Below are 17,771 nucleotides of genomic sequence, written 5' to 3' on the forward strand. Positions count from 1 at the left end.
GGATGTTTTTCTAATTATAATGATGGCATTTATTAAGCCCTTACTATGTGCAGAGCACTGTTCTAGGCACTGGGGAGGTTACAAGGTGATCAGGTTGTCCCATGTGGGGCTCACAGTCTTAATCCCCATTTTACAGATGAGGTGACTGAGGCCCAGAAGTGAAGTGACTTGCCCAAAGTCACAGAGCTGACAAGTGGCAGAGCCGGGATTTGAACCCATGACTTCTGATTCCAAAGCTGGTGCTCTTTCCACTGAGCCACGCTGCTTCGAATGCACTTCTCCACTGTAACGCACCCATTTTCTTCCATTCTCCCTGAGTCACCCTGCTCCCTGCCCTCCATCTCCAGAACATCTTTCTGAGCTCTGGACCTAATGCAGGAGGAGGTTGGAAGGGGCCTGGCACTGCCAGTGTTGCCTCTGTCACTGAGAAAGTGGGGTGGGAGGTGGCAGGGCACAGACCCAGGATCCATTCTGGGGTTCAACTGGAGAAATGGAATGGAGAAATCCATGGGGAAGCCAGGGAATATGAATCAACACTGAATTAACAAGAATTGGTAAGCAGCCTGGCCTTGCGGATAGAGCCTGGGAATCAAAGGGCCTGGATTCTAAACCCTGCCCCCCTGCCACTTATTGGCTGTGGAAATTTGGGTAAGTCACTTCAATTCTCTATACTTCAGATTTCCTAACTGTAACAAGGAGGTTCAATACCTCTTCTCCCACTTATTAAAACTGTGAGCCCCATGTGGGGCAGCGACTGTATCCAACCCTATCGATTCGCATCTCCCCTCAGTGCTTAGAACCGCACTGGACTCGCAGTGAGTGCCTCACAAACACCAATAAGAAAACCACTGACCAAGAGAGAAGTTTTATTGACAGCTTTGAGAAAGAGAACAAGACATGGGGAACTTTGATCATGCTACAACTTTCCTTACAGTACGGCAAATATGCCGTAGCATGAGGGAATCAGTTCACAGAGTCAGGCACCGCCATCCCGGCTGCAGCGATGGAGCATCCTGGCTGCTTCCAGGGCCTACATCTTTCTCTGTTGTGGATTCTCTTGAGGGCAGGTAGACTCCCCATCCGGCTGAAAGTGTTTGACGGTTGTGTGACTCCTCTTGTGTGCCATCATACTGTTCTTACGTGTGAAGGCCTTCCCACACTGGAGACATTTAAAGGGCTTCTCTCCCGTGTGCACCAGCATATGCCGTCTAAGACCTCCACGGCTCTTGAAGTTCTTTGGGCACTTCTGACATTGAAAGGGTCTTTCTCCAGTGTGGATTCTCATGTGGACAATGAGACCGGCCTTATCGCTGATTCTTTTCTCACAGTGGAGACACACATAGGGTTTGATGCCTTTGTGAATCCTCTCGTGCCTCGTCAGACTGCACTTCTTGCTGAAGGCCTTCCCGCACTCAAGACATTCAAAGGACTTCTTTTCCGTATGCAGCCGCATATGAGCTTGAAGAGTTCCTTTGGTCTTGAAGTTCTTCTGGCACTCTGGGCATTGGAAGGGTTTTTCTCCCGTGTGGACGCTCATGTGGGTCATTAGAGTGGCCTTCTCGCTGGTTCTTCTATCACAGTGGAGACACACATAGGGTTTGATGTCTTTGTGAATCCTCTCGTGCCTCATCAGTGTGAATATATTGCTGAAGGCCTTCCCGCATTCAAGACATTCAGAGGGCTTCTCTTCAGTGTGTAGCCGCATATGAACTTGAAGATTTCCTTTCACTTTAAACCTCTTCTGGCACTCCGGGCATTGGAAGCGTTTTTCTGTAGTGTGGACCCTCATGTGGGCAGTGAGGAATTTCTTCCATCTGAAGCCCCTGGCACACACACCACATTTATAGGGCTCTTCTCCAGTGTGCAACTTCACGTGCATGGTGACATTTTCTTGATTCCCACACTCGAGATGTTCAAAGGGCTCCTCTTCCATGGGCACTGGCTTCTGCTGCTCCCTCCTCTCTACCGGCCGGTCTCGTTTCCTCCTAGATCCCCACTGATTCTCCGGGGACCTTCCCCTTGGAGGATGGTGGGAAACGTTTCCATGGAGTTCTGCAAACAATGTATTGGGCATTTTCATTCATTCATTCATTCAATCGTATTTATTGAGCGCTTACTGTGTGCAGAGCACTGTACTAAGCGTTTGGGAAGTACAAGTTGGCAACACATAGAGACGGTCCCTACCCAACAGTGGGCTCACAGTCTAGAAGGGGGAGACAAGAGAACAAAACTCTTCTGTGTGAGGAAGAGGAGCATCGGGTCAGTACGTTGTTTGTGAAAAAGGAAAATTCAGTTTGGCTTCTACCGCATTGTAAAGCACATTACCAGACACGTTCTCAACCACCCAGTGTTAAAGGAAGTTATTCACACTTTCTTTCCTTCCAATATAATTGATTAATGGTTTTGTTAATGAGATGCCGTATACCCCAGTGGAGAGAACATGTGCCTATGGGCCAAAAGGTCTGGGTTCCAATTCTAGGCTCTGCCACTTGTCTGCTGTATCACCTTGGACAAGTCACTTCACTTCTCTGAGCCTCATCTGCAAAACGGGAACTCAGTACCCATTTTTCTTCCTACTTAAAACTGTGAGCCCCAAGCACGACAGGGATTACCTGCCAAATTAACTTTTACCTACCCCAGGTTTTTTTTTTAAATGGTATTAGTTAAGTGCTCACCAAGAAAGTAAATTAGACAAATAAGGTTAGACACAGTCCATGTCCCATAATGGGGCTCACAGTCTTTATCCCCATTTTACAGATGAAAGAACTGAGGCAGTTAAGTGAACTGAAGTGAAGTGACTGGCCCAAATTCACAGAGTAGGCAAGTGGCAGAGCTGGAATTAGAATCCACGTCCTCCTGATTTCTAGGCCTGGCCTATCTGCTAGGTCACATTCCTCAAAAATCTCCAGTGGCTACCAATCAATCTACACATCAGGCAAAAACTCCTCACCCTCATCTTCAAGGCTGTCCATCACCTCACCCCCTCCTACCTCACCTCCCTTCTCTCCCTCTACAGCCCAACCCGCAGCATCCATTCCTCTGCCGCTAAACTCCTCACCGTGTCTCGTTCTCACCTGTCCCGCCGTTGCCCCCGGCCCATGTCCTCCCCCAGGCCTGGAATGGCCTCCCTCCACACATCCGCCAAGCTAGCTCTCGTCCTCCCTTCAAAGCCCTGCTGAGAGCTCACCTCCTCCAGGAGGCCTTCCCAGACTGAGCCCCCTCCTTCCTCTCCCCCACCTTACTTCTTTCCCCTCCCCACAGCATCTGTGTATATATATATATGCATATATATATATGTTTGTAGGTATTTATTACTCTATTTTACTTGTACATACTTATTCTATTTATTTTATTCTTGTTAATATGTTTTGTTTTGTTGTCTGTCTCCCCCTTCTAGACTGTGAGCCCACTGTTGGGTAGGGACCGTCTCTATATGTTGCCAACTTGTACTTCCCGAGCGCTTAGTACAGTGCTCTGCACACAGTAAGCGCTCAATAAATACGATTGAATGAATGAATGAATTGCTCCTCTCCCTATTAGAGACTTAGGACAGAGACATCCAAGCTTACCTGACCAGGTCTCTTCAGGGAAAATCCATTTGTGGTGAGATGGAGGTTCGGGAAACCATGGATCTTTCCCCTTCTCCAGTTGGCGGATACACCGAGGCTTCGGCCGCCCGGCTCCTGGGGAAGCAAACAGGAAAGAAGAATGAGTGGAGATCTATGACAGGCACAGGTGTCCTCCGCCCTTTCTTCTCCCATCTGAGGAGGAGATGGCTCAGCGTGGCTCAGTGGAAAGAGCATGAGCTTGGGAGCCAGACGTCATGGGTTCTAATCCCGGCTCCGCCACTTGTCAGCTGGGTGACTTTGGGCAAGTCACTTCCCTTCTCTGGGACTCAGTTACTTCATCTATAAAATGGAATTAAAACTGTGAGCCCCACGTGGGACAACCTGATCACCTTGTTTGCCCCCCAGCGCTTAGAACAGTGCTTTGCACACAGTAAGCGCTTAACAAATGCCATCATTATTATTATTATCTGCTATGTCCTAGGAGCAAATTACTCTGACAGTGGCAGAGTGGGTGAGTGGGATTTCACCGCTCCCTATTACTCCTTGGGGATCAGAAATATCAGAAAAGCTGGAATCTCGTCCATGGAGTTTCCTACCTGGGTTATATAGTAAACTGGCCAGACCCCACCCCACGGTAACACTCTCTATCTCAGAATGTTCAATCAATCAATCAATCAATCAATCAATCGTATTTATTGAGCGCTTACTGTGTGCAGAGCACTGTACTAAGCGCTTGGGAAGTACAAGTTGGCAACATATACAGACAGTCCCTACCCAACAGTGGGTTTACAGTCTAAAAGGGGGAGACAGAGAACAAAACCAAATAAATAGAATAGATATGTACAAGTAAATAAATAAATAAATAGAGTAATAAATATGTACAAACATATATACATATATACAGGTGCTGTGGGGAAGGGAAGGAGGTAAGATGAGGGGGATGGAGAGGGGGACGGGGGTAGAGGAAGGAAGGGGCTCAGTCTGGGAAGGCCTTCTGGAGGAGGTGAGCTCTCAGTAGGGCCTTGAAGGGAGGAAGAGAGCTCCCTGGGCAGATGGGCAGAGGGAGGGCATTCCAGGCCCGGGGGACGACGTGGGCCGGAGGTCGATGGTGGGACAGGCGAGAACGAGGCCTAACGGTGAGGAGATTAGCGGCAGAGGAGTGGAGGGTACGGGGTGGGCTGTAGAAGGAAAGCAGGGCAGTGAGGCAGGAGGGGGCGAGGTGATGGACAGCCTTGAAGATGAGGGTGAGGAGTTTCTGCCTGATGCGCAGATTGATTGGTAGCCACTGGAGATTTTTGAGGAGGGGACTAACATGCCCAGAGCATTTCTGGACAAAGACAATCTGGGCAGCAGCATGAAGTATGGATTGAAGTGGGGAGAGACACGAGGATGGGAGATCAGCGTGCACTGTGGGATGCACAGAGGGGATGGATCAATAATATTTATTGAGTGATTCCTGTGTGCAGAGCACTGTACTAAGTGCTTGGGAGAGCACAATAGAACAATATAGGAATGACAGAAACTTCCAACTATGTCCCCTCAGTGGGGAGCCGAGGGGATTGATCGATCATATTTATTGATCGCTTACTGTGTGCACCACCATACAGAGTCGTTGGGAGAACACAGTATAACAGAGTTGTCAGACACATTCCCTGCACACAACGAGCTTCTGGTCTAAAGGGGGTTTGGGGGCGGTCGGTTGCTCTCCCGTCCCATAGGACAACGCTCTGGGCCCTTACCCACTGAACGTAGATGTCTGTAGTTCTCCAACATGACGGTCCTATAGAGCTCCCTCTGAGCGTCTGCCAGGCTCTCCCATTCCCGCTGGGTCAAGAAGATGGCCACGTCCTCAAAAGTCACCTCCATCTGTCCCTGCTCTTCTTCTTCTGTGGGCTGAAGAACCAAATGCCTCGGAAAAAAGCTTGGGGGTGGGGACAAGAGGTGAGAACAGTTGGGCAATCATATCGATTGAGCACTTACTTTGTGCAGAGTGCTGTGCTAAGCACTTGTGAAAGTACAATAAAACAGACACATTCTCAGCCCACAAGGAGCTTATGGTCCTAGAAAAGAGGCTTAGGGAAGTGAGCCACTAACACTTGTACAGACACACACCTTCCCCACCCCGAGGAATAACTAGAAACAAGTACTAACTACATTCCCAGCTGGGGGCTGGAGCCTTCTCTTACAGCTGAACCTGGGCATATTCCCTTTATTTCCCTTTTCAAGGGCATATGTTCTATGTTTCCCATGTACCAGGCACTGTGCTAAGCCCTGGGGGTAGATACAAGCTTGGGACTCACAACCTTACACAGGAGGGAACTGAAGCCCAGAAGTAAAGTGACTTTGCCCAAAGTCACCTGGCAGACAAGAGAAGCAGCGTGGCTTAGTGGGAAGAGCATGGGCTTTGGAGTCAGAGGTCAGGGGTTCAAATCTGCTCTGCCAACTGTCAGCTGGGTGACTTTGGGCAAGTCACTTAACTCCTCTGGGCCTGTTCCCTCATCTGTAAAATGGGGATTAAGACTGTGAGCCCCATGTGGGACATCCTGATCACCTTGCATCCCCCCAGTGCTTAGAACAATGCTTTGCACATTGTAAATGCTTAACAAATACCATCATTGTTATTATTATTAATGGAGCTGGGATTGGAACCCAGATCCCTGTGACTCTCAGCCTCTATGCACTAGGGCACTGTACTGCATCCAGCCTTGTCCTTTCTCCCTGAAAAAAGAGGGTTTGAAGCATTCCATCAAAATATGTATTAGTTTCTGATCAGGTGCAGACTAGGGCATGTGTACCCTGGCGTCCGGGGACGGGTTAATTCAGTGATCGGCGAGGCGAGAGGCCGGGGGCGGAAAACCTGAGTTTTATATAAAATGTATTCAGAGAGGCGAATTGAATTTATGTAATTGTTTAGCCGCAGTGGCTTGAACTTCCCTTTCGGGAGGAATATAATCAACTGGCAATATTAGAGCTTCCCTACACGGGAAGAACACGATCATACGTTAATCAATCAATCAATCAATCGTATTCATTGAGCGCTTACTATGTGCAGAGCACTGTACTAAGCGCTTGGGAAGTACAAATTGGCATCACATAGAGACAGTCCCTACCCACCAGTGGGCTCACAGTCTAAAAGGGGGAGACAGAGAACAGAACCAAACAAACCAACAAAATAAAATAAGTAGGATAGAAATGTACAAGTAAAATAAATAAATAAATAAATAAATAACTGGAGTAATAAATATGTACAACCATAATAAATATGTACAACCATAATCGCGCGTGGGGGAGGCGGCTAGCCCTCACCCATGTGCACTTCCCACTCAGAAAGCATCCACTTACTTTCCCTCATGGGAGGAATTCATTCCATTACCCGTGCACGTGGTGGGAGGCTAGCTCTCTCCATGTGCTTTCCCTACATGGGAGGAATCCACTCATGATCCCCATCAGCAGCGGGGCAGCTGGGTCCCACCCACGAGACACTCACCCGTCCCGCGGCCCTTGCCCTCAGTGTGTTGGTTCTGGTGGCAGAGCGGGCATCTGGCCTTCTGGGCAGAGAAAGACACGTGCGTTGCTGCTGCTCCTGCTGCTGCGTGTCTTGGTGTTGTGACCCCAAAGGTCAGAGGTCACAGGTATTTATCACCTGTGCCCCTAGGCCATTCCAGCCTCCGGCCTCAGTCTATCCAATCTCTGCCCTCCCTCCTCCTCCAAACCTAATTTGATTGGCACTGGGGCGAGGGACACCTCCTGTATTCCCGGTTTAGGCTGTCAATCTAGCAGTTTGGGTTGTGGGGGCCGCATCCCACCCTCATTTCCGAGTTCTGCCCGCTGGCTCAGGTGGTCATGAGATAGCATTTGACCTTGATATGGCCGGTACCCCAGGGTCACCTCGGGACAATACGACAGAAAAAAAAAGATCTATTTATTGAGGTCTTATTATGTGCAGTCCTCTACACTGTAGTCAGGGAATGTGCCTGTTTACCTTTATACTTTATTCTCCCAAGCGCTAAGTACGATTGACTGCAGAGCATGTACTCAGTGCTTGGGCGATTGCAAAAAGATGTTCTGTGTCAGGAATATCCTTCCCATCGTTTAAACCCCCAAAGCACCTCCCCTCCCAAAAAAGCTTCCCACACACTCCATACAATTTTACCTACCCCCTAGCAAGATAAATATTTTATTTTGTTAATGTGTTTTGTTTTTTGTTGTCTGTCTCACCCTTCTAGACTGTGAGCCCGCTGTTGGGTAGGGACCGTCTCTATATGTTGTCAACTTGTACTTGGTAGCCAATCAATCTGCGCATCAGGCAGAAACTCCTCACCCTGGGCTTCAAGGCTGTCCATCCCCTCGCCCCCTCCTACCTCCCCTCCCTTCTCTCCTTCTCCAGCCCACCCCGCACCCTCCGCTCCTCTGCCGCTAATCTCCTCACCGCACCTCGTTCTCGTCCATCCCGCCGTCAACCCCCGGCCCACGTCATCCCCCAGGCCTGGAATGCCCTCCCTCTGCCCATCCGCCAAGCTAGCTCTCTTCCTCCCTTCAAGGCCCTACTGAGAGCTCACCTCCTCCAGGAGGCCTTCCCAGACTTTGTCCCTTCCTTCCTCTCCCCCTCGTCCCCCTCTCCATCCCCTCATCTTACCTCCTTCCCTCCCCCACAGCACCTGTATATATGTATATATGTTTGTACATATTTATTACTCTATTTATTTATGTTACTTGTACATATCTATTCTATTTATTTTATTTTGTTAGTATGTTTGGTTTTGTTCTCTGTCTCCCCCTGTTAGACTGTGAGCCCACTGTTGGGTAGGGACCGTCTCTATATGTTGCCAACTTGTACTTCCCAAGCGCTTAGAACAGTGCTCTGCCCACAGTAAGCGCTCAATAAATACGATTGATTATCACAGTGGAAAGAGTCCGGGCTTTGGAGTCAGAGGTCATGGGTTCAAATCCTGGCTCGGCCAATTGTCAGCTGTGTGACTGGGGCAAGTCACTTAACTTCTCTATGTCTCAGTTACCTCATCTGTAAAATGGGGATTAAGTCTGTGAGCCCCAAGTGGGACAACCTAATCACCTTGTATCCCCCCCAGCGCTTAGAACAGTGCTTTGCACATAGTAAGGTCTTAATAAATGCCATCATCATCTTATTCAGTGGACGCGGCCAGGCCCCGCAGGTGGCCCAAGGCTGGCCGGTCCTTAGAGGGTCCCTCCTGTCCCCTCCCGCCCCCTCCCTGGTGACCCCTTTTAGACTGTGAGCCCACTATTGAGTAGGGACTGTCTCTATATGTTGCCAACTTGTACTTCCCAAGCACTTAATACGGTGCTCTGCACACAGTAAGCGCTCAATAAATACAACTGACTGAATGAATGAATGAATGAATGAATGACTCACCTTGTCTCGAATTGTCTGTGGCAGGTCACACCCCCACCTCACCCCATTCCCATGCGGGGTGACCCAAAACCCACATACTTCTAAACAAGCATCTGTCACTGCTTTATAGAGCAGTCCTTAGAAGTAGGGTTCATTCAGTGATTCCTAGCACCAAAGCTCCTATTCAGACCGTGAGCCCCATGTGAGGCAGCGACTATATCCAACCCGATCCATTCTCATCTCCCCTCAGTGCTTAGAACCACGCTGGACTCGTAGTGAGCACCTCACTGTCCCGAGGTGACCCTGGGGTACCCGCCATCTTGAGGTCAAATACTATCTCATGAACACCTGAGCCAGCAGGCAGAACTCAGAAGTGAGGGTGGGATGCCACCCCCACAACCAAAACTGCTAGATTGACAGCCCAAGCAGGGAATACAGAAGGTGTTCCTTGCCCCCATGCCTATCAAATTAGGTATGGAGGGGGGGGAGGGCAGAGATTGGATAGACTGAGGCCAGAAGCAGGAATGGCCTAGGAGCACAAGTGATAAATACCTGAGGCCTCTGACCTCCGGGGTCAGAACACCAAGACACGCAGCAGCAGGAGGGAGCCGCTGCAGCAGCAGCAGCCCACGTGTCTTTCTCTGCCCAGAAGGCCAGATGCCCGCTGTGCATCCAGAACCAACACACTGAGGCCAAGGGTCGCGGGACGGGTGAGTGTCTCGTGGGTGGGACCCAGGTGCCCCGCTGCGGATGGAAATCATGACTGATTCCTCCCATGTAGGGAGAGCACATGGTGAGAGCTAGCCTCCCACCACATGCACGGGTAATGGAATGAATTCCTCCCATGAGGGAAAGTAAGTGGATTCTTCCTGAGTGGGAAGTGCACATGGGTGAGGGCTAGCCGCCTCATCCTCACGCTATTAACGTATGATTTTGTTCCTTCTGTTAGGTAAGCTCGAATATCGCTAATTCCTCCCGAAAGGGAAGCTCAATCCATTGAGCCTAAACAGCTAAATAATTCAATTAGCCTCGCGGGATAAATTTTATATAAAACTCACGCTTTCCATCCCCGGCCTCTCTCTCTCTCTCACTTCGCCAATTACTGAACGAACCTGTTCCCGGACGATGGGTGACACTCACAAACACCATTAAGAAAACCACTGACCGAGAGAGATGTTTTATTGACAGCTTTGAGAAAGAGAACAAGACATGGGGAGCTTTGATCATGCTACAAACAACTTTCCTTAGAGGACAGCGAACATGCTGGAGCGCGAGGGAATCAGTTCACAAAGTCCGGCACCGCCATCCCGGCTGCAGCGAAAGAGCATCCTGGCTGCTCCCGGGGCCTACATCTTTCTCTGTTGTGGATTCTCTTGTGGGCAGGTAGACTCCCCATCTGTCTGAAAGCTTTCAGTCAGCACATTCACAGGGCTTCTCCCCTGCGTGAATTGTCTTGTGGGCCTCCAGCTGGCATTTGAATTTGAAGCTTTCCTCACAATGGGGACACACGTGGGGTTTGACGGCTCTGTGACTCCTCTTGTGCGCCATAATACTGCCCTTATGTCTGAAGGCCTTCCCACACTGGAGACATTCAAAGGGCTTCTCTCCTGTGTGCAACATCATATGCTGGGTAAGATTTCCACTGCGTTTGAAGTTCTTCGGGCACTTCTGACATTGAAAGGGTCTTTCTCCAGTGTGGACTCTCATATGGGTAATGAGACTGCTCTTCTGGCCGAAGCGACTCTCACAATGGAGGCACACATAGGGTTTGAGGCCTTTGTGAATGTTCTCGTGCCTCCTAAGAGTGCTTCTCTGGCGGAAAGTCTTCCCACACTCGAGGCATTCAAATGGCTTCGCTCCCGTGTGCAACCGCATATGATCTCCAAGAGTTCCTCTGATTTTAAAGGTCTTCTGGCACTCTGGGCATTGGAAGGGTCTTTCTCCAGTGTGGATTCTCATGTGGGCAACGAGATTGGCCTTATGGCTGAATCTTGTCTCACAGTGGAGACACACATAGGGTTTGATGTCTTTGTGAACCCTCTCGTGCCTCACCAGACTGTACTTCTTGCTGAAGGCCTTTCCGCACTCAAGACATTCAAAGGGCTTCTCTCCCGTGTGCAGCTGCATATGAACTTGAAGAGTTCCTTTGGTCTTAAAGTTCTTCTGGCACTCCGGGCATTGGAAGGGTTTTTCTTCGGGGTGGACCCTCATGTGGGCAGTGAGGAGTTTCTTCAATCTGAAGCCCCTGGCGCACACACCACATTTATAGGGCTCCTTTCCAGTGTGCAACCTCATGTGTGTGGTGAAACTTTCTCTATTCCCACACTCGAGATGTTCAAAGGGCTCCTCTTCCATGGGCACTGGCTTCTGCTGCTCCTTTCTCTCTACCGGCCGGTCTCGTTTCCTCCTAGATCTCCACTGATTCTCCAGGGACCTTCCCCTTGGAGGATGGTGTGAAACGTGTCCATGGGATTCTGCAAACACTGTACTGGGCATTTGCTCTTCCCTGATTTCTTCTGTGTGAGGAAGAGGAACATAGGGTCAGTACGTTGTTTGTGAAAAAGGAAAACTCAGTTTGGCTTCTACCGCATTGTGAAGCACATTACCAAACATGTCTCTGGGCCTCATCTGCAAAATGGGAACTCAGTACCCATTTTCCCTCCTACTTAAAACTGTGAGCCCCAGGCAGGACAGGGATTGTCCAGCCCAATTAACTTTTATCTACCCCAGCATTTCTTTTTTAAAATGGTGTTAGTTAAGTGCTTACCAAGAAAGTAAATTAGACAAATAAGGTTAGACACAGGTTAGACACAGTCCCACGTGGATCTCACAGTCTTAATCCCCATTTTACAGATGAAGGAACTGAGGCAGTGAAGTGAACTGAAGTGACTGGCCCAAGTTCACAGAGTAGGCAAGTGGCAGAGCCAGATTTAGAATCCATGTCCTTCTGATTTCTAGGCCTGGCCTATCTGCTAGGTCACATTGCTCCTCTCCCCATTACAGACTTAGGGCAGAGACATCCAGGCTTACCTGACCAGGCCTCTTCGGAGAAAATCCATCTGTGGTGAGATGGAGGTTCAGGTAACCATGGATCTTCCCCCTTCTCCAGTTGGCGGATACATCGAGGCTTCGGCCGCCCAGCTCCTAGGGAAGCAGACAGGGAAGAAGAATGAGTGGAGATTTATGAAATTCATTCATTCATTCAATCGTATTTATTGAGGCACTTACTGTGTGCAGAGCACTGTACTAAGCACTTGGGAAGTACAAGTTGGCAACATATAGAGACGGTCCCTACCCAACAGCGGGCTCACAGTCTAGAAGGGGGAGACAGACAACAAAACAAAACATATTAACAAAATACAATAAATAGAATAAATATGTACAAATAAAATAGAGTAATAAATATGTACAAACATATTGTACAGGTATATATACATATATGTGCCTATATGACACAGGTGTCCTCCTTCCTTTCTCATCCCATCTGCTATGTCCTGGGAGCAAACTGCTCTGACAGTGGCAGAGTTGGTGAGTGGGATTTCACACTCCCCATCACTTCCCGGGGATCAGAAATATCAGAAAAGCTGGAATTACGTCCATGGAGTCTCCTACCTGGGCTATATAGTAAACTGGACAGACTCCCCCCCCCCCCCCCGCCCCCCACGATAACCCCCTCAGTCTCAGCATGCTGTACCACCCACCTGTGCACTGTGGACAGCAGGGGGAATAGATCAATAATATTTATTGAGTGATTCCTGTGTGCAGAGCACTGTACTAAGTGCTTGGGAGAGCACAATAGAACAATATAGGAATGACTGAAACTATTCCAACTATCTCCCGTCAGTGGGGAGCCGAGGGGATGGATCGATCATATTTATTGATCGCTTACTGTGTGCATCGCCATACACAGCGGTTGGGAGAACACAATATAACAGAGTTGTTAGACACATTCCCTACAAACAACGAGCTTCTGGTCTAGAGCGGTTTTGGGGGCAGCCTGTTGCTCTCCCATCCCATAGGACGACTCTCCGGGCCCTTACCCACTGAACGTAGATGTCTGTAGTTCTCCAACATGACGGTCTTATAGAGTTCCCTCCGAGCGTCTTCCAGGCTCTCCCATTCCCACTGTGTCAAGAAGATGGCCACGTCCTCAAACGTCACCTCCATCAGTCCCTGATCTTCTTCTTCCAGGGGCTGAAGAATCAAATGCCTGGGGAAAAAGGCTTGTGGGGTGGGGGGGAGAAGAGGCGAGAACAGTTGGGCAATCATATCGATTGAGTGCTTACTTTGTGCAGAGTGCTGTGCTAAGCACTTGCTAGAGTACAGTAAAACAGACACATTCCCCACCCACAATGAGTTTAAGGTCCTAGAGAAGAGGCTTAGGGAAGTGAGCCACTGTCACTAGTACACACACACACACACACACACACACACACACGAGGAATAACTAGAATCAACCAATCAATCAATTGTATGTATGAGCGCCGCCACAGACGCCCGGGACTCCGTTCCCGAGAGGCCCACCATCACACTGTGTGGCCCCCGTTGCTCCCGGAAGTCTCCTCTCCTCAGAGCGTCCCTATAGACACCCACTGCTTCCACACACACACACACACACACACCCCATTTAAGCGACCTTCCTTAAAGTGCCTCCCATCCCCCCTTTCCCTGTCCGGTCCTGACTGACTCTCCCCACCCCACCCCGGGAAAAAGGCCCATGTTATCACCAAGTTACATTAACGCCAACCTCATTCGCCCCTACTCAGCCCTCACAAGCTAGTTGGCTGTTCACTCCTCTCCCCAGGTATCTCTGTTCCCTGACCCCCTCAACAGGCCCACCCTACTCCAGCACATAACAGTTTGTATCTGCTCTTTGTGAAATCATTATCTGCCAATTTTATGATTGCCATAGCATGTTAATTGTTTAACTACCCCCTGTGATGCCATCGCCTACTTATACCATCGCTACTGTTTTATCGCTTCTGCATCTCAATTGTTAACCTCCCACTGTACTGGCACTGGCCCTGCTGTCCTCACCATGAACTTTCAATTCCCTTGCTCCCAACTGCCATTCCCATTCCTCACCTTCCCCTTCCCCTCTCCCACCCAGCTTTTTCCCTCCCTCTCCCCCACCAAGACCACTCCCCTTCACCCCCTACCAAGGATCACTCTGTACCAGTGCCAGTCCTCCACTCCTCCCTCCCAGCCCCCTCCCTCCCCTTCTCCCTGCCCTCACCCCATCCCAGTTCTCCTGTCCCATCGCCACCCCTCTTCCCACTCTCCCCGCCCAGGCCCCCGCCAACTCATCCCAATCCAAACCCTCCCCACCCCTCGCACCCTTCCCCCTCCCTCCCCTCCCTCGACAGATGCTGCCAAGTGTGGCCTCTGGAAACCCCGCTCCATTTTAAGTAAGATCCCTTTCATCCTGCACCTATTCCTTTCCAGCTCTCTACTCCACCCCCCAACTGAAACATGGTTGTCTCTGGACGACACAATCTCTTCTGCTGCTCTCTCCAGTGGAGGCCTCTTCTTCTCCCACTCCCCCAGACTCACTGGAAAAGGAGGAGGTGTCGGTTTCCTTCTCGCCCCCCAATGTCGCTTTCGCACTATCCCTCCTCCCCCTTCCCTTTCCTTCCCTTCCTTTGAAGCCCACATTATTATTATTAATGGAGCTGGGATTAGAACCCAGATCCCTGTGATAGAGGATAGAGCCCTAGGCTCTATGCACTAGGGCACTGTACTCCATCCTTGCCCTTTCTCCCTGAAAAAAGAGGGTTTGAAGCATTCCATCAAAACATGTATTAGTTTCTGATCAGGTGCAGACTAGGTACTCAGAGGGCCTATGACAGAAAAAAAACGATCAATGGTATTTATTGAGGTCTTATTATATGCAGTGCTCTACACTGTAGTCAGGGAATATGTCTGTTTACCTTTATACTGTATTCTCCCAAGCACTAAGTATGAATTTCCCAAGCACTTAGTACAGTGCTCTGCACACAGTAAGCGCTCAAAAAATATGATTGAATGAATGAATGAATGAATGAATACAAATGACTGCAGAGCACTGTACTAAGTAATAATAATAATAATGATGATGGTATTTGTTAAGTGCTTACTATGTGCAAAGCACTGTTCTAAGCGCTGGGTGCTTGGGAGATTGCAAAAAGATGTTCTGCATCAGGAATATTCTTCCCATCATATAAACTCCCAAAGCACCACCCCTCCCAAAAAAGCTTCCCACACACTCCATACAATTTCACCTACCCCCTAGCAAGATAAATGCATCTCCCATTAGATGAGGATGATGTCATGGCCTCAGGTCCCTCCTTTCCTCCCCAAGCCATCCTTTAAACAAGACATAAAGTAACTTACAAATTCCCAGTCTTTCCTTCTGGTGGTAGCTCTGAGCCTCCTCGTTTGGATTCCAACACCTCAAGGATAAAACCTACAGGTCTAGCTGAGTTGGGTTATGTCTTGCCCCATGACACTCCCCCGAGAACTCGTGTGATTACACTTTAGAGTCGCTAACCAGTTCGAGAATTCAGAGGCCCCAAGTGGTGCGAACTCAGTTTTTCCCCATTTCTGGAACAGGAGGAAGGTTCTCTGACCCACCTTGTCTCTAATTGTCTCAGGTCACACCCCCCACCTCACCCTATTCCCATGCGGAGTGACCCAAAACCCACATACTTCCAAACAAGCATCTGTCACTGCATTAGAGAGCAGTCATTAGAGGTAGGATTCCTAGCACCAAAGCTCCTATTCAGACCATGAGCCCCATGTGAGGTAGCAACAGCATCCAACCCGATCGATTCGCATCTCCCCTCAGTGCTTAGAACCGCTCTGGACTCACAGTGAGCGCCTCACAAACACCATTAAGAAAATCACTGACCAAGAGAGATGTTTTATTGATAGCTTTGAGAAAGAGAACAAGTCATGGGGAACTTTGATCATGCTACAAACAACTTTCCTTAGAGTACGGCGAACATGCCAGAGCACAAGGGAATCAGTTCACAAAGTCAGGCACCGTCGTCCCGGCTGCAGCGATGGAGCATCCTGACTGCTCCCGGGGCCTACATCTTTCTCTGTTGTGGATTCTCTTGAGGGCAGGTAGACTCCCCGTCTGGCTGAAAGTTTTCAGTCAGGCATTCACAGGGCTTCTCCCCTGCGTGAATTGTCTTGTGAGCCGCCAACTGGCATTTGAATCTGAAACTTTCCTCACAATGGGGACACACGTGGGGTTTGACGGCTGTGTGACTCCTCTTGTGCACCTTCATATTCCTCTTATGTCTGAAGGCCTTCCCACACTGGAGACATTCAAAGGGCTTCTCTCCCGTGTGCAACATCATATGCTTACTAAGACTTCCACTATTCTTGAAGTTCTTCGGGCACTTCTGACATTGATAGGGTCTTTCTCCAGTGTGGACTCTCATATGGGTAATGAGACTCTTCTTCTCGCTGAAGCGACTCTCACACTGGAGACACACATAGGGTTTGAGGCCTTTGTGACTCCTCTCGTGCCTCCTAAGAGTGTCCCTCTGGCAGAAAGTCTTCCCGCACTCAAGGCATTCAAATGGCTTCGCTCCCGTATGCAACCGCATATGATCTTGAAGAATTCTTCTGACTTTAAAGGTCTTCTGGCACTCTGGGCATTGGAAGGGTCTTTCTCCAGTGTGGCTTCTCATGTGGGCAATGAGATTGTCCTTATTGCTGGTTCTTTTTTCACAGTGGAGACACACATAGGGTTTGATGCCTTTGTGAATCCTCTCGTGCCTCATCAGACTGTACTTCTTGCTGAAGGCCTTCCCGCACTCAAGACATTCAAAGGGCTTCTCTCCCGTGTGCAGCCACATATGAGCCTGAAGAGTTCTTTTCGTCTTATAGTTCTTCTGGCACTCCGGGCATTGGAAGGGCTTTTCTTCGGGGTGGACCCTCATGTGGGCAGTGAGGAGTTTCTTCCATCTGAAGCCCCTGGCGCACACACCACATTTATAGGGCTCCTTTCCAGTGTGCAACCTCATGTGTGCGGTGAAACTTTCTCGATTCCCACAATCGAGACGTTCAAAGGGCTCCTCTTCCATGGGCACTGGCTTCTGCTGCTCCCTCCTCTCTACCGGCCGGTCCCGTTTCCTCCTAGATCCCCACTGATTCTCCAGGGACCTTCCCCTTGGAGGATGGTGGGAAACGTTTCCATGGGATTCTGCAAACACTGTGCTGGGCATTTGCTCTTCCCTGATTTCTTCTGTGTGTGGAAGAGGAGCATCGGGTCACTATGTTGTTTGTGAAAAAGGAAAATTCAGTTTGGCTTCTACCGCACTGTAAAACACATTACCAGACATGTTCTCAACCACCCAGTGTTAAAGGAAGTTTCTCACACTTTCTTTCCTTCCAATATAATTGATTAATGGTTTGGTTATCGAGGTGTAGCATAACCTAGTGGAGAGAACATGTGCCTATGGGCCAAAAGGTCTGGGTTCCAATCCTAGGCACTGCCACTTATCTGCTGTATTACCTTGGGCAAGTCACTTCACTTCTCTGGGCCTTATCGGCAAAATGGGAACTCAGTACCCATTTTCCCTCCTACTTAAAATTGTGAGCCCCAGGCAGGACAGGAATTGTCCAGCCCAATAAAACTTTTATCTACCCCAGGGTTTCTTCTTTTTAAATGGTGTTAGTTAAGTGCTTACCAAGAAAGTGAATTAGACAAATAAGGTTAGACACAGTCCATGTCCCATGTGGGGCTCACAGTCTTAATCCCCATTTTACAGATGAAGGAACTGAGGCAGTGAAGTGAACTGAAGTGAAGTGACTGGCCCAAGTTCACAGAGTAGGCAAGT

The 17,771-nt window shown here is 49.3% G+C and overlaps 2 protein-coding genes across 2 annotated transcripts; both read right to left on the reverse strand.

Moving 5' to 3' along the window:
• Positions 1-420: 420 nt before the first annotated feature.
• On the reverse strand, positions 421-10,243 carry LOC119932892 (gastrula zinc finger protein XlCGF52.1-like). The gene is made up of 5 exons (XM_038752018.1): positions 10,226-10,243; positions 5,309-5,462; positions 3,575-3,683; positions 1,141-2,018; positions 421-482 (listed from the first exon to the last, which is right to left on the reverse strand). The coding sequence occupies exons 1-5, from the start codon at positions 10,241-10,243 to the stop codon at positions 421-423; spliced, it is 1,221 nt and encodes a 406-aa protein (XP_038607946.1).
• A 104-nt stretch (positions 10,244-10,347) lies between these two features.
• Positions 10,348-17,015, reverse strand: LOC119932893 (zinc finger protein 260-like). The gene is made up of 4 exons (XM_038752019.1): positions 16,012-17,015; positions 12,982-13,147; positions 11,973-12,081; positions 10,348-11,453 (listed from the first exon to the last, which is right to left on the reverse strand). Exons 1-4 carry the CDS (start codon positions 17,013-17,015, stop codon positions 10,348-10,350), a joined length of 2,385 nt encoding a protein of 794 aa, XP_038607947.1.
• Between the last annotated feature and the right edge of the window lie 756 nt (positions 17,016-17,771).

The sequence above is a fragment of the Tachyglossus aculeatus genome, chromosome 10 (assembly GCF_015852505.1).
Source record: "Tachyglossus aculeatus isolate mTacAcu1 chromosome 10, mTacAcu1.pri, whole genome shotgun sequence".
Taxonomy (NCBI): domain Eukaryota; kingdom Metazoa; phylum Chordata; class Mammalia; order Monotremata; family Tachyglossidae; genus Tachyglossus; species Tachyglossus aculeatus.

Excerpts from the sequence above, each read along its gene's own strand:
- LOC119932892 (XM_038752018.1), bottom strand. Across the intron at positions 3,684-5,308 it reads CAGACATCTACGTTCAGTGG|GAGCCGGGCGGCCGAAGCCT; the intron begins GTAAGGGCCCAG and ends TTGCTTCCCCAG. Across the intron at positions 2,019-3,574 it reads ATTTTCCCTGAAGAGACCTG|GGGAAGGTCCCCGGAGAATC; the intron begins GTCAGGTAAGCT and ends CCATCCTCCAAG.
- LOC119932893 (XM_038752019.1), bottom strand. The coding sequence starts at position 17,015 with ATGGAAGAGGAGCCCTTTGAACGTCTCGATTGTGGGAATCGAGAAAGT. Across the intron at positions 12,082-12,981 it reads ACTACAGACATCTACGTTCA|GAGCTGGGCGGCCGAAGCCT; the intron begins GTGGGTAAGGGC and ends CTGCTTCCCTAG. Across the intron at positions 11,454-11,972 it reads ATTTTCTCCGAAGAGGCCTG|AAGAAATCAGGGAAGAGCAA; the intron begins GTCAGGTAAGCC and ends TTCCTCACACAG.